The 15560-nt window shown below is 42.9% G+C and overlaps 1 protein-coding gene across 1 annotated transcript; it reads left to right on the top strand.

Annotated features, from left to right (window-relative positions):
• Positions 1 to 6605: 6605 nt before the first annotated feature.
• On the top strand, positions 6606 to 15082 carry LOC142212946 (C-reactive protein-like). Its single transcript, XM_075281083.1, has 3 exons — positions 6606 to 6658; positions 12593 to 12648; positions 13750 to 15082. The coding sequence occupies exons 2-3, from the start codon at positions 12594 to 12596 to the stop codon at positions 14352 to 14354; spliced, it is 660 nt and encodes a 219-aa protein (XP_075137184.1). The 5' UTR covers positions 6606 to 6658; position 12593; the 3' UTR covers positions 14355 to 15082.
• The last annotated feature ends 478 nt before the right edge of the window (positions 15083 to 15560 follow it).

Raw genomic sequence — 15560 nt, 5'->3', positions numbered from 1 at the left:
ATGTCTCTGAATAAGAAAGTCGTCACCTTATCTGAGTCTTCATCATTTTATCTAAACTCAAGTCTTTCTGACTACAATTTCTGAATTGTATTTTCTAGGTGAACCATTGGCACCACCACATCGTGAGAAAACAGTGGACCCCAGCCCCATTAAAATAAGTCTAGGAGGTTACTACATATAGGACAGCATTTTTCAACCTTCTTTAAGTGAAGTACGCCCTAGTGAGAAGAAGTCCCTTCCGAGTACCCACAAAGAAATGATCGGGGGTATAGCTGTAGGGGGTGGGAGTTAGTAGTCATTACCAGGTCCTGGACCCTGAAGGGGCACAAAGTCCCTCTGCCACATAAAATATACCACTATTTTAATGATACAAGGTATATAGAGTGACGCTTTATAGATTTTGCATCGGGGTCTAGGAGCTTTAAGTTACGGCTCTGGTAGTGATCTCTTATGAATGACTTATAAGAGTTACGTCATGGCCCTCACATATTACATAATGGTCCCCACAGTGATCCCACGTATAACATAATAGCCCCCAGGTGTAACAGAATAGCCCTACAGTGCCCATACATGTGACATAATAGCCTTCTTTCTCCCCGCATGTATAATACAATGGCTCCCACAGTGCCCTTAAGTGCTGATGGACGTGCTCATTGTGCTTCTATAGTAAGTAGGTCACCCATGACCATGCGTGGACATCTGTCCTAGACAGCGGAGACTAGTATGTTGTTCAACATTTAATTTAGACAAGAGGTTCTTAGATGCATTTTTCCCCCATGGAGCCTGCGGTGCGTACCTGCTGGGATAGGCGTACGTCAAGTTGACAACTACTGATAGGAGACCAAGTAGAGAGGTGGCAATGAAACCCTGGCAGCCCACTTGATCACTAATATAACAGGGCTGATTCCTGTCAAAGGCCTCTCCTGGTCCTCTCTGCTGTGATGAGTAACAAGCACCACTGCCCCCCTAAAAAATAATATCCTAGTAGAGTTGAGAAATAACCAACCAGGGTCCTTACGAATTTTCCAAAAATCTTTGCCGTCCATGAATCACTCCCTTGCAGAATCCAGTGTGCATTCCCAAGTGTCTTCGGTCCTCTTCCAACGTCTTCTGTGGCATCAGAAACCCTGTGATTGTTCCTCAGTGATCACATGGCGTATGGCGAAGTCGGGATGTTTTTGTCCACACATCATGACATTGGTGTCTCTTGTGACCACTGAGGTCCAATAAAAGGCCTGTGTAGGACCTGGGGCCCATGGTGTCACAGAGGAGGCTTGAAAAGCACTGAAGACACCAGGAAACATGTACCGGATGCCTCAAGAGAGCCCAGGAGAGGAGAGAGAAGGTGTTTATTATATTTCCGCTCCTTGGGCCTACACTTATAATACTCCAGGGTCTGATATACTATTATATTATAGTCTATATACTGGTCTTGTTGCAGGGCCTGGTATATGCTTGCACATTTGACCTCTAGGAGAGCTACATTCCAATATGGTGGTTTCTTTCCGCAGTTTTGCTTCCATTGCTGTGGCCAATATTTTCTTTCCTAACAGGGGTCAGGTATCCAAATTATCTTCACTCTTTGGGACTCATAACTATGTGATATCTGTTACATAAAAGACATAGGTGAGGCCATGTTCACATCTGCGTCACAGTCTGCTGAATATTGTCAGAGGAAAGAGTCCTGCACGGAAGACTTTTTCCTCTGTTGGCTTCAGTTTATAAATGAAGGACACCCGATGACCCCAATTATAGTCAATGGGGCTCATCAGGGTCTGTGTGTAACCGCTGTTTCAGTGGCCCCAACACACCGAAACAGCAGAGAGTCAGCACAAGTGTGAACATAGAGTAAGGCTTCTGGATCTGAATGCAAAATTTGTAATAGGTTCTCCACCTTGGCACCAGGGTTCGCTGTGGTTGCTGCCTCTGTAGTCCCATATCTAGTACTATCAGTGGATGGGACGCAATGGATCCCACTGTGATATGTCACCAATGTCTGAGAATGGAGAATCCCTCCAATATAGATTCTGATGTTTCTTCTATGAGTATTTTTGGATTGATCTGTGTGCACCTTCTTTTCTATTCCTATACAGTCAATGCTCAGTGTATAATAATGTTATGATGTCATCTTATACTACACAACTGATGTCGGTGACATTTCTCTGATCTTCTAGTCCTATAAATTACATTGTCTTACCTTACACTTCTTCTTGCCTCGGCTTCAGTTCATATATTGCCCTCTATATTTCAAAGTATCAGCTCCTGAATAGGTTTCCATACGATCTGCAGGTTGATGACCTTGGCTTTGGTAGTGGGAGGCCACCTGTCAGCCATCTCTGGTCCACTAAGGGGGCATTATAGTATGTGAGGACACTAAGGAAGCATTATACTTATGGGGGACACTAAGGGGGTAATCATACTGTGAAAGGATCACTAAGGGGACATTATAATATATTGGAATCACTAAGGCTTATTATATTGTGAGGGTGTCACTAAGAGGCCGTCATACATGTTGTTGGGATCATACTACATGGAGGCCACTAAAGGGACAATGTATTGTGTAGTAGGCCATTTGCGATCAGTAAGGGGGCATTATGTTTGCCAACCCTCTCAGAATATCCAAGAGGCTTGTATCAAAAAAGGAGATAGCCCAAACTGGAACAGTTTCCAAATATAAGGACCCACAGAGGCAGTGTGTATATGTATACAAGTGGTGTAACACTATGAAAATTTCTTTGGAGGTCCAAAGACTAGGGTTGAGCGATCGTGTTCGGAAAAGATCAGATTCCGATCGGCGATCGAGAAAATTTCACGATCGCGATCGGAATTCCGAACACGATCGTTTTAGGTGGGATCGAGATCGGTACTATTTCTCACAATGCTTTGCTTAGCCTTCACACTCAGTGTGAAGGCTCTGCTGTGGTTCTATAGGAATGAATGGAAGCAGCCGGCACACAGCCTTAACCCCCTGCGCGCCGGCTGCCTCCATTCATTCTAATGGGAGACTAAACTAACATCTCTAGTAGCTACTTACCTCCAGAGATGGCTGCTCCGGTGCCCGGTGTTCTCCTTCTTCTTCGCCTCACTGCCGCCTGCCAGGTTAGTGTTTAAAGAGCTAGGAAGGCGGGGCTTGTGGCTTAGGAGAGTGTGGGCGGGTACAGGGCGTGGAGACGTGACGTCTCCCCTCCCAGTACCCACCCACACTCTCCTAATCTGGGGGGCAGGGGGCAGCAAGGCGAGAAGAGCAGCGTGGAGAGGCAGCAAGGCGAAGAAGAACATCGGGCACCGGACCAGCCATCTCTGCAGGTAAGTGGACACCAGGGGGGACTAAGTAGCCAGAAGATTAAAAAAAAAATCCTCTGGCTACTTAGTGATAAGATAAGATAATCCTTTAATAGTCCCACATTGGGGACGTTTCAGCATGTTACAGCAGCATAGTAATACCGATACAGGATAGTACACAGTAATATATTAGAGACGTAGACACACATAAGCTGAGAAGAGAAGATATACCAGGAGTCCATAGCAACTAAGGAAAAAACGGAAAGAGAAAGAGGAAGACCTCATGGTCATCGTCATAATCATTAGTTCTCTGTGCGGAGTGATCTTCGCTTGGTCTGATGTAGATTATACAGCCTGGTCACGGTTGGAAGGAAGGACCTGTGATAGCTCCTTCTCACACTTGGGGTGAAGCAGACGATCACTTACAGTGCTGCCACGTGCGATCAAGGTCCCATACATGGGGTGGGATTTGTTTTCTCACGTGGAGGTCACCACGGACAGTATCCTTCTGTCACCCACCACTTGTACTGGGTCCAGGGCGCTCCCCAGGACAGAGCTGGACCTTCTGATCAGCCTGTCAAGTCTATTTCTGTCCCTGGTTTATATACTGCTCCCCCAGCAGGCCACACTGAAAAAGATGGCTGAGGCAACCACAGAGTTGAAGAAGGCCCTAAGAAGTGTCCCCTGGACTCCGAAGGCCCTCAGCCTCCTGAGCAGGTAGAGTCTGCTGTGGCCCTTTCTGTGCAGCGCCTCCAGGTGATCAACCCAGTCTAGTTTATTATTGAGGAGCACGCCCAGATACTTATAGGTCCTGACTATCTCAATGCATGACCCTTGGATCTCCACTGGGGTCGGAGCACCTCTCCATTTACTAAAGTCCACCACCATCTCCTTGGTCTTCCCAGCATTAATCCTGAGGTGGTTCTGCTGGCACCATTCAACAAAATTCACTACACAGCATGGATTCAAACAATTAAAATGTTCAATTGTTAGATTCCATGCTGTATAGTGAATAGGATTGCTTTTAAAATCCAATCTCCAATTAATAAAAAAATCCCATTGACTTGCATTGGGATCGGAATTGGGATCGAGATCGGGTTCGAATGAAAAATGATTGGAAATCGGATTTTAAAAACGATCCTGAAAAGTCAAGATCAGCTCAACCCTACTCAGGATCCTTTCAGCAGACTGACTTATGCTTTTCCAGTGTTGGTGTGGCATCTGGCATTTTTTTATTGACGCCTGAATACACATTCTGTATGCATGGCCATAGAGCTTTGTTTTCACACTCTGCTTTGTTGAATGATCAGGGGGATAGGTGCTGGATTTAGGGATCTATCCCCTTCCTTTCTATCTCTTATTACATCTTTCTGACCTGTTTATTGTTCTTGAGCACCTTGTATGTTGACAGTCTATTGAGACAATTTTATTATTTAGTTAGTAAAAGTGAAGTTTTCTAAAAAAAAATATTTGGGTTACCCACTTGGGGGCTTCCTTCTCTTGACAGTGATTTCTATTCATCTGGGGACCATATACAGTCCTATGAAAAAGTTTGGGCACCCCTATTAATCTTAATCATTTTTAGTTCTAAATATTTTGGTGTTTGCAACAGCCATTTCAGTTTGATATATCTAATAACTGATGGACACAGTAATATTTCAGGATTGAAATGAGGTTTATTGTACTAACAGAAAATGCGCAATATGCATTAAACCAAAATTTGACCGGTGCAAAAGTATGGGCACCTCAACAGAAAAGTGACATTAATATTTAGTACATCCTCCTTTTGCAAAGATAACAGCCTCTAGTCGCTTCCTGTAGCTTTTAATCAGTTCCTGGATCCTGGATGAAGGTATTTTGGACAAACAATTCAAGTTCAGTTAAGTTAGATGGTCGCCGAGCATGGACAGCCCGCTTCAAATCATCCCACAGATGTTCAATGATATTCAGGTCTGGGGACTGGGATGGCCATTCCAGAACATTGTAATTGTTCCTCTGCATGAATGCCTGAGGATTTGGAGCGGTGTTTTGGATCATTGTCTTGCTGAAATATCCATCCCCAGCGTAACTTCAACTTCGTCACTGATTCTTGAACATTATTCTCAAGAATCTGCTGATACTGAGTGGAATCCATGCGACCCTCAACTTTAACAAGATTCCCGATGCCGGCATTGGCCACACAGCCCCAAAGCATGATGGAACCTCCACCAAATTTTACAGTGGGTAGCATGTGTTTTTCTTGGAATGCTGTTTCTTTTTGGACGCCATGCATAACGCCTTTTTTTATAACCAAACAACTCAATTTTTGTTTCCAAAATGAAGCTGCCTTGTCCAAATGTGCTTTTTCATACCTCAGGCAACTCTATTTGTGGCGTACGTGCAGAAACGGCTTCTTTCTCATCACTCTCCCATACAGCTTCTATTTGTGCAAAGTGCGCTGTATAGTTGACCGATGCACAGTGACACCATCTGCAGCAAGATGATGCTGCAGCTCTTTGGAGGTGGTCTGTGGATTGTCCTTGACTGTTCTTCTTCTCTGCCTTTCTGATATTTTTCTTGGCCTGCCACTTCTGGGCTTAACAAGAACTGTCCCTGTGGTCTTCCATTTCCTTACTATGTTCCTCACAGTGGAAACTGACAGGTTAAATCTCTGAGACAACTTTTTGTATCCTTCCCCTGAACAACTATGTTGAACAATCTTTGTTTTCAGATCATTTGAGAGTTGTTTTGAGTAGCCCATGATGCCACTCTTCAGAGGAGATTCAAATAGTAGAACAACTTGCAATTGGCCACCTTAAATACCTTTTCTCATGATTGGATAGATCTGGCTATGAAGTTCAAGGCTCACTGAGGTTACAAAACCAATTTTGTGCTTCAGTAAGTCAGTAAAAAGTAGTTAGGAGTATTCAAATCAATAAAATGATAAGGGTGCCCATACTTTTGCACCGGTCAGATTTTGGTTTAATTCATATTGTGCATTTTCTGTTAGTACAATAAACCTCATTTCAATCCTGAAATATTACTGTGTCCATCAGTTATTAGATATATCAAACTGAAATGGCTGTTGCAAACACCAAAATATTTAGAACTAAAAATGATTAAGATTAATAGGGGTGCCCAAACTTTTTCATAGGACTGTAGCTCTGGTTTTTCAGCGACATTCAGATTTATTACAGTCTATGTCCGGTCAGGCTGCTACACCCGTGTTTTCCAAAAAGTGCTGAAAATGTGGAAAACGAAGAGGGTGTATCCAGGGGTGTGTCCCGGTGTGTTTTGGAGGGGGAGGGTATCTCAGCAGTCTATAAAACAAGATATTATACGGCGATATTCACACCCGAGGAGATACTTTGCATTTATCAGTCACATCTGTATCCAAGTAAGTAAAACTCTCACTTACTTATCTAAGCTTGTACATAGGGGGTATATTGTCTATAGGGGTTTGGTTTAGCTGTAATCTGGTGTGAGTGAGAGTAGTGAAAGGATTCAGTGTAAATTTCATGGTGATCTAAGGTGGTGAAGGGGTTAATTTTACAGTTCCTGCTATTCAGGGTGTTTGAAGTGGTCGATGGAAAATTCAAGATGTCCTTGTGAGGATCCAAGTCTTAGAGAGAGAGAGATGTGGAGTGTGAGTGATGTAATAAATGAATGATGTAGACTAGAGTATGAGTGATGTAATAACTGAGTGGTGTGGAGTGTGAGTGATGTAATAACTGAGAGGTGTGGAGTATGAGTGATGTAATAACTGAGTGGTATGGAGTATGAGTGATGAAATAACTGAGTGGAGTAGAGTATGAGTGATGTAATAACTGAGTGGAGTAGAGTATGAGTGATGTAATAACTGAGTGGAGTAGAGTATGAGTGATGTAATAACTGAGTGGAGTAGAGTATGAGTGATGTAATAACTGAGTGGAGTAGAGTATGAGTGATGTAATAACTGAGTGGTATGGAGTATGAGTGATGAAAAAACTGAGTGGAGTAGAGTATGAGTGATGTAATAACTGAGTGGAGTAGAGTATGAGTGATGTAATAACTGAGTGGAGTAGAGTATGAGTGATGTAATAACTGAGTGGAGTAGAGTATGAGTGATGTAATAACTGAGTGGAGTAGAGTATGAGTGATGTAATAACTGAGTGGTATGGAGTATGAGTGATGTAATAACTGAGTGGTTTGGAGTATGAGTGATGTAATAACTGAGTGGTATGGAGTATGAGTGATGAAATAACTGAGTGGAGTAGAGTATGAGTGATGTAATAACTGAGTGGAGTAGAGTATGAGTGATGTAATAACTGAGTGGTATGGAGTATGAGTGATGTAATAACTGAGTGGTTTGGAGTATGAGTGATGTAATAACTGAGTGGTATGGAGTATGAGTGATGAAATAACTGAGTGGAGTAGAGTATGAGTGATGTAATAACTGAGTGGAGTAGAGTATGAGTGATGTAATAACTGAGTGGAGTAGAGTATGAGTGATGTAATAACTGAGTGGAGTAGAGTATGAGTGATGTAATAACTGAGTGGAGTAGAGTATGAGTGATGTAATAACTGAGTGGTATGGAGTATGAGTGATGAAATAACTGAGTGGAGTAGAGTATGAGTGATGTAATAACTGAGTGGAGTAGAGTATGAGTGATGTAATAACTGAGTGGAGTAGAGTATGAGTGATGTAATAACTGAGTGGAGTAGAGTATGAGTGATGTAATAACTGAGTGGAGTAGAGTATGAGTGATGTAATAACTGAGTGGTATGGAGTATGAGTGATGTAATAACTGAGTGGTTTGGAGTATGAGTGATGTAATAACTGAGTGGTATGGAGTATGAGTGATGAAATAACTGAGTGGAGTAGAGTATGAGTGATGTAATAACTGAGTGGAGTAGAGTATGAGTGATGTAATAACTGAGTGGTATGGAGTATGAGTGATGTAATAACTGAGTGGTTTGGAGTATGAGTGATGTAATAACTGAGTGGTATGGAGTATGAGTGATGAAATAACTGAGTGGAGTAGAGTATGAGTGATGTAATAACTGAGTGGAGTAGAGTATGAGTGATGTAATAACTGAGTGGAGTAGAGTATGAGTGATGTAATAACTGAGTGGAGTAGAGTATGAGTGATGTAATAACTGAGTGGAGTAGAGTATGAGTGATGTAATAACTGAGTGGTATGGAGTATGAGTGATGAAATAACTGAGTGGAGTAGAGTATGAGTGATGTAATAACTGAGTGGAGTAGAGTATGAGTGATGTAATAACTGAGTGGAGTAGAGTATGAGTGATGTAATAACTGAGTGGAGTAGAGTATGAGTGATGTAATAACTGAGTGGAGTAGAGTATGAGTGATGTAATAACTGAGTGGTATGGAGTATGAGTGATGTAATAACTGAGTGGTTTGGAGTATGAGTGATGTAATAACTGAGTGGTATGGAGTATGAGTGATGAAATAACTGAGTGGAGTAGAGTATGAGTGATGTAATAACTGAGTGGAGTAGAGTATGAGTGATGTAATAACTGAGTGGTATGGAGTATGAGTGATGTAATAACTGAGTGGTTTGGAGTATGAGTGATGTAATAACTGAGTGGTATGGAGTATGAGTGATGAAATAACTGAGTGGAGTAGAGTATGAGTGATGTAATAACTGAGTGGAGTAGAGTATGAGTGATGTAATAACTAAGTAATGTGGATGGTGAGTGACTTAATAACTGAGTGGTGTGGAGTATGAGTGATTTAATAACTGAGTGGTATGGAGTATGAGTGATGTAATAACTGAGTGGAGTAGAGTATGAGTGATGTATTAACTGAGTGGTATGGAGTATGAGTGATGTAATAACTGAGTGGAGTAGAGTATGAGTGATGTAATAACTGAGTGGAGTAGAGTATGAGTGATGTAATAACTGAGTGGAGTAGAGTATGAGTGATGTAATAACTAAGTAATGTGGATGGTGAGTGACTTAATAACTGAGTGGTGTGGAGTATGAGTGATTTAATAACTGAGTGGTATGGAGTATGAGTGATGTAATAACTGAGTGGAGTAGAGTATGAGTGATGTAATAACTTAGTGGAGTAGAATATGAGTGATGTAATAACTGAGTGGAGTAGAGTATAAGTGATGTAATAACTTAGTGGAGTAGAATATGAGTGATGTAATAACTGAGTGGTGTGTCAGGTGAGTGATTTAATAACTGAGTGGTATGGCGTATGAGTGATGTAATAACTGAGTGGAGTAAAGTATGAGTAATGTAATAACTGAGTGGAGTAGAATATGAGTGATGTAATAACTGAGTGGTGTGGAGTATGAGTGATTTAATAACTGACTAGTATGGAGTGTGAGTGATGTAATAACTGAGTGGAGTAGAGTATGAGTGATGTAATAACTGAGTGGAGTAGAGTATGAGTGATGTAATAACTTAGTGGAGTAGAATATGAGTGATGTAATAACTGAGTGGTGTGGATGGTGAGTGATTTAATAACTGAGTGGTATGAAGTATGAGTGATGTAATAACTGAGTGGTATGGAGTATGAGTGATGTAATAACTGAGTGGAGTAAAGTATGAGTAATGTAATAACTGAGTGGAGTAGAATATGAGTGATGTAATAACTGAGTGGTGTGGAGTATGAGTGATTTAATAACTGAGTGGTATGAAGTATGAGTGATGTAATAACTGAGTGGTATGGAGTATGAGTGATGTAATAACTGAGTGGTTTGGAGTATGAGTGATGTAATAACTGAGTGGTATGGAGTATGAGTGATGAAATAACTGAGTGGAGTAGAGTATGAGTGATGTAATAACTGAGTGGAGTAGAGTATGAGTGATGTAATAACTAAGTAATGTGGATGGTGAGTGACTTAATAACTGAGTGGTGTGGAGTATGAGTGATTTAATAACTGAGTGGTATGGAGTATGAGTGATGTAATAACTGAGTGGAGTAGAGTATGAGTGATGTATTAACTGAGTGGTATGGAGTATGAGTGATGTAATAACTGAGTGGAGTAGAGTATGAGTGATGTAATAACTGAGTGGAGTAGAGTATGAGTGATGTAATAACTGAGTGGAGTAGAGTATGAGTGATGTAATAACTGAGTGGTATGGAGTATGAGTGATGTAATAACTGAGTGGAGTAAAGTATGAGTAATGTAATAACTGAGTGGAGTAGAATATGAGTGATGTAATAACTGAGTGGTGTGGAGTATGAGTGATTTAATAACTGAGTGGTATGGAGTATGAGTGATGTAATAACTGAGTGGAGTAGAGTATGAGTGATGTAATAACTGAGTGGAGTAGAATATGAGTGATGTAATAACTGAGTGGAGTAGAGTATGAGTGATGTAATAACTGAGTGGAGTAGAGTATGAGTGATATAATAACTGAGTGGTATGGAGTATGAGTGATGTAATAACTGAGTGGTATGGAGTATGAGTGATGTAATAACTGAGTGGTATGGAGTATAAGTGATGTAATAACTGAGTGGTATGGAGTATGAGTGATGAAATAACTGAGTGGAGTAGAGTATGAGTGATGTAATAACTAAGTAATGTGGATGGTGAGTGACTTAATAACTGAGTGGTGTGGAGTATGAGTGATTTAATAACTGAGTGGTATGGAGTATGAGTGATGTAATAACTGAGTGGAGTAGAGTATGAGTGATGTAATAACTGAGTGGAGTAGAGTATGAGTGATGTAATAACTGAGTGGAGTAGAGTATGAGTGATGTAATAACTAAGTAATGTGGATGGTGAGTGACTTAATAACTGAGTGGTGTGGAGTATGAGTGATTTAATAACTGAGTGGTATGGAGTATGAGTGATGTAATAACTGAGTGGAGTAGAGTATGAGTGATGTAATAACTTAGTGGAGTAGAATATGAGTGATGTAATAACTGAGTGGAGTAGAGTATGAGTGATGTAATAACTTAGTGGAGTAGAATATGAGTGATGTAATAACTGAGTGGTGTGGATGGTGAGTGATTTAATAACTGAGTGGTATGAAGTATGAGTGATGTAATAACTGAGTGGTATGGAGTATGAGTGATGTAATAACTGAGTGGAGTAAAGTATGAGTAATGTAATAACTGAGTGGAGTAGAATATGAGTGATGTAATAACTGAGTGGTGTGGAGTATGAGTGATTTAATAACTGAGTGGTATGGAGTATGAGTGATGTAATAACTGAGTGGAGTAGAGTATGAGTGATGTAATAACTGAGTGGAGTAGAGTATGAGTGATGTAATAACTGAGTGGTGTAGAGTATGAGTGATGTAATAACTGAGTGGTATGGAGTGTGAGTGATGTAATAACTGAGTGGAGTAGAGTATGAGTGATGTAATAACTGAGTGGAGTAGAGTATGAGTGATGTAATGGATGACTGATGAATATGTAATAATGCTGAAACCCAGTGGAGGAGACCGTAGGATCGGAGTAGTAGTGACGTAGGCTGTGCCACCTGCTAGCACACTCTTCATACACCCCAATCCCACTCTAGGACTGGACAAAGTTGAGGGGGTTCCTGCGGCTCTACCGGATGGGCACTTCTATTTGGAGAGGGGGCCTCTACTCTCCAGTATGATGGTATTCAGAAGGGCCCTGATGGTGACGCAGGCACAACTCAGGAGTCCAGGTGTGCGGTGAAACCAGGTAACTGTTTATTAACATTAGATTAACGACAAACCAGCAGCTTGCAGATGGGGGTTGTGTGCACAGTCCAATCCCCTGCCTTGTTCTTAGGAGGTTGCCCGGGGATATTACAGGCTCTGTAATAAAGTCCAGCAACTACTCCTCCTCTCGTGCCACTCCCAAACTAGGATATTGGGGCTAGTAGTGGAGCAGGGAGTCCTGACAGGGATCTGGTTACCTTGATACTAGGTCTGAATAATTTCCCCCTGTCAGAGTCCTCCTAGCACAGCTGCTCTGCAATATTCCCTGTCTCTGAATAAGCCTGGGGTGATGAATAATCCTCCTAGAGGCTGTACTGTCGGCCATTGAGTTCCAGTCCGGGTCCTCTCCCTGCACAGTCCAGCATGAACGGTACAGGGTGACTGCTCTCACTAGACTGGCCTTCAATGGTCACCGTGAAGACTGTAGTCTCCCACAACCCTGCCCAGTGGCCTGTGATTGGCCAGGGCTGAACCAAGGCAAGGGTTAGAACAGTGAAGGGGAAGATACAAAGGAACAGCTGCAAACAATGACATATAACATAAAGGACGGGGCATACCAAGATAACCCACACACAATAGACAAACACTTGAAGCAGTAGCACTCCAGGATGCTGCAATAACCTATAGACAACATGGACCTGACACCCTGTCTTTGTTTTCTGTATAGGATGGAGTTCCTAGTTCCACTCTTTATGGTCATCACTGGATGCTGTGCCAAAGAAAGTAAGTCTACCCCCCTAGTGCTTGCATTCAGATGTTTTTAGAAGGCCCCACCCCTTTGTATAAGGCTACATCATAGTTGGTGCAGTCATTGGATCCCTAGGAGCTCCAGGCCCGGGTGTCTGTCCAACCAGCCATACTATAATCTGCTATCTGATTATCACAGAGCCATTGGAAAGACACTGACGGAGTTTGGTTACTGTTCTGTGCCACAGTGTTGTTAAAGGGATTCTACCATTAAAACCCTTTTTTTTTGTAGATCAGACGTTGGAAAAGCCTTTAGAAAGGCTATTCGTCTCTTACCTTTAGATGTGGTCTCCGCCGCGCCATTCCTTAGAAATACCGGTATGCAAACTAGTTCTCTTGCAGCAATGGGGGCGGGCCCCAGTGCTGGAAATGCGATGGGGGCGTTCTCACTGCTCTCGAAAACAGGCTCCAGCCACGCCTCTATCTTCTGCTGGATCCTCCCGTTCTTTCTTCTTTTTTCTTCGGCGTCACCTCCGACGCCTGCGCAGCTGGCTCTGCCAGTGAGACACTAGTAGAGCCGACTTTGCATGCCCGCGGCCAGAGTTTCAACGCTGCAATTGCGCGCATGCACAGTCGGCTCTACTAGTGTCTTACTGGCAGAGCCAACTGCGCAGGCGTCGGAGGTGACGCCGAAGAAAAAAGAAGAAAGAAGGGGAGGATCCAGCAGAAAATAGAGGCGTCACTGGAGCCTGTTCTCGAGCAGCAGTGAGGACGCCTCCATCGCATTTCCAGCACTGGGGCCCGCCCCCATTGATGCAAGAGAACTAATTTCTAAGGAACAGCGTGGCGGAGATCACATCTAAATGTAAGAGACGAGTAGCCTTTCTAAAGGCTATTCCAACGTCTTATCTACAAAAAAAGGTTTTAATGAGTTTTCACGACTAAGATGGAAATCGGCTGCGGTAAATCTCGTCTTATAGACCAGGTGTTACAGAAACAGCGTAACTCACCGTGCTACTACGTTTCCATAACTCCTATTCATTCATGGACCAATACATTATGTATTTCATCTAGAAGTACGATGGGCATCCAGTTGGGACTTTCCTTAAGGCATTGTTGTTTCTCTCTCTCTCTTAGATTTGTTTGGTACGTCCTTTGTGTTTTATAAAGTCAGTACCACATCCAGAGTAGTTTTGCAGCCCGCCATCGAGAAACCATTGAGCAGTATCACCGTCTGTCTACAGTGCCACACGGACAACATCCAGAGAGACTCCCTCTTCAAACTAGAGGCTACAAATGAGTCAAAGCCCCTTTTCCATCTGTACCAAACCCCAGATTATTACCACATTTCCATGGATGACGATCGGGTGTCCTATAAGACCAGCAAAGAGAGCATGAGGTGGAGATTTATCTGTGTGTCCTGGAAATCCAGCACAGGGATCATCCATTTTGCTGTCAATGGGGATTTCTTCCCAAGGAGGGTTTTAAAACCAGGTTTTGCGATAGCCCCAAATGTTACGGCGGTCCTTGGGCAGGATCTCGCCTCCGTTGGCATTACATTATATAGAGGAGAACCTACTTTTGTGGGTGAAATTAATAATGTTAATATGTGGGATCACGCTATCAACCCCAATGTGATGAAATCTCTGCAATATTCTTCATATATACTTGGAGGAAAGGTCATTGACTGGGAGTCGGTGGATTATGAAGTGTATGGAGATGTCGTCTTGTATAAGCCGTAGAAGAAACCTTAGTGGATGTATTGGTAACTACTAAGAATATCATCTTATCTTATATCGCCGTAGTCTTTCTGGTTATAATTTGGGGGTCTATTGAGTGGGTCTGAATCCAGGACCAGCACCTGGCCAAACCTGGCTGTTGGGGCGCATTAAACTTTGTGGGAGCAAAATGGAGCCATAGTATTGTGTGGGGGCAAAATGGACTATTGTACCATGTGTGGGGGCAGAATGGGGCCATCATTCTGTGTATTTGGGGGGTCAGAAGGGGACATTAAACTGTGGGGAGACAGAAAGAGCCATTGAACCATGTGGAGGCAGAAGGGGCCATTATACTGTGTATGGTCATAAGTGGGCCATTATATTGTGTGAGAACAAAATGGGGCTATTATATTGTGTGAGGGCATAAATGGACTATTATACTGTATGTGGGAGCCAAGGGGGAATTATACTGTGTATGGGTGCAACATGTGCCTATTATATCATGTGAGGGCACAATGGGGCCATTATATTGTGTGAGGGCATAAAAGGCCTATTCAGCGCCGCACCTCCCATGAGGCGACGTGAAACGAGCGCTTCAGGCGGCGCTATGTCAGGACCCTAGGGAGGGCGGCATTTTTGATTACCTAAGCCAGTCCAGGACAAGCTGTCCTGGACTGGCTTAGCACTGAGTGGTGGTTTGGGGAGGCCACTGGAGCAGCGCTGCTCCAGTGGCCTCCCCTCACGCTCAGGCAGACAGCAGGTCCTCTCCGTGCCTGCCCTCTGCCTGCAAACGGCACCAAGCCCCGCCCCTTCACGCCACCACGCCCACTTCACGTGGCCACACCCATTCGCTCCGCCCCCTCCTCTCGGGGGGGGGGGCGGCTTTCTGTAGTTCGCCTCGGGCGGCGAAAGGAGTAGGTTCACCCCTGGGCCTATTATACTGTATGTGGGAGCAAGTCAGACAATTCTTCGTAGGGTTAAAGGACTTATCTCCCTATCTCTCTTTCATCCAGATTCAGGGTAACATTTTTTAAAACATTTTTTTAGATTTCTTTACGGCGAGACGAATTTCCTTAAAGCCGCTGTGTTGCTGTTACCATCCACCTGTTATACTGTCAGTAACTTAACGCTTCTTTCCTGCAGCTCATAATGCCTTGTATCAAGTATATACAGATGATAACTATGTATCCTGTTCTCATACAAGTGTGAATATAATAAAAAATAATTAAG

The sequence above is a fragment of the Leptodactylus fuscus genome, chromosome 7, assembly GCF_031893055.1.
Source record: "Leptodactylus fuscus isolate aLepFus1 chromosome 7, aLepFus1.hap2, whole genome shotgun sequence".
NCBI lineage: Eukaryota > Metazoa > Chordata > Amphibia > Anura > Leptodactylidae > Leptodactylus > Leptodactylus fuscus.
Note: the sequence above shows the minus strand (reverse complement) of the source record. Positions and strands in the feature narration are given on the sequence as shown.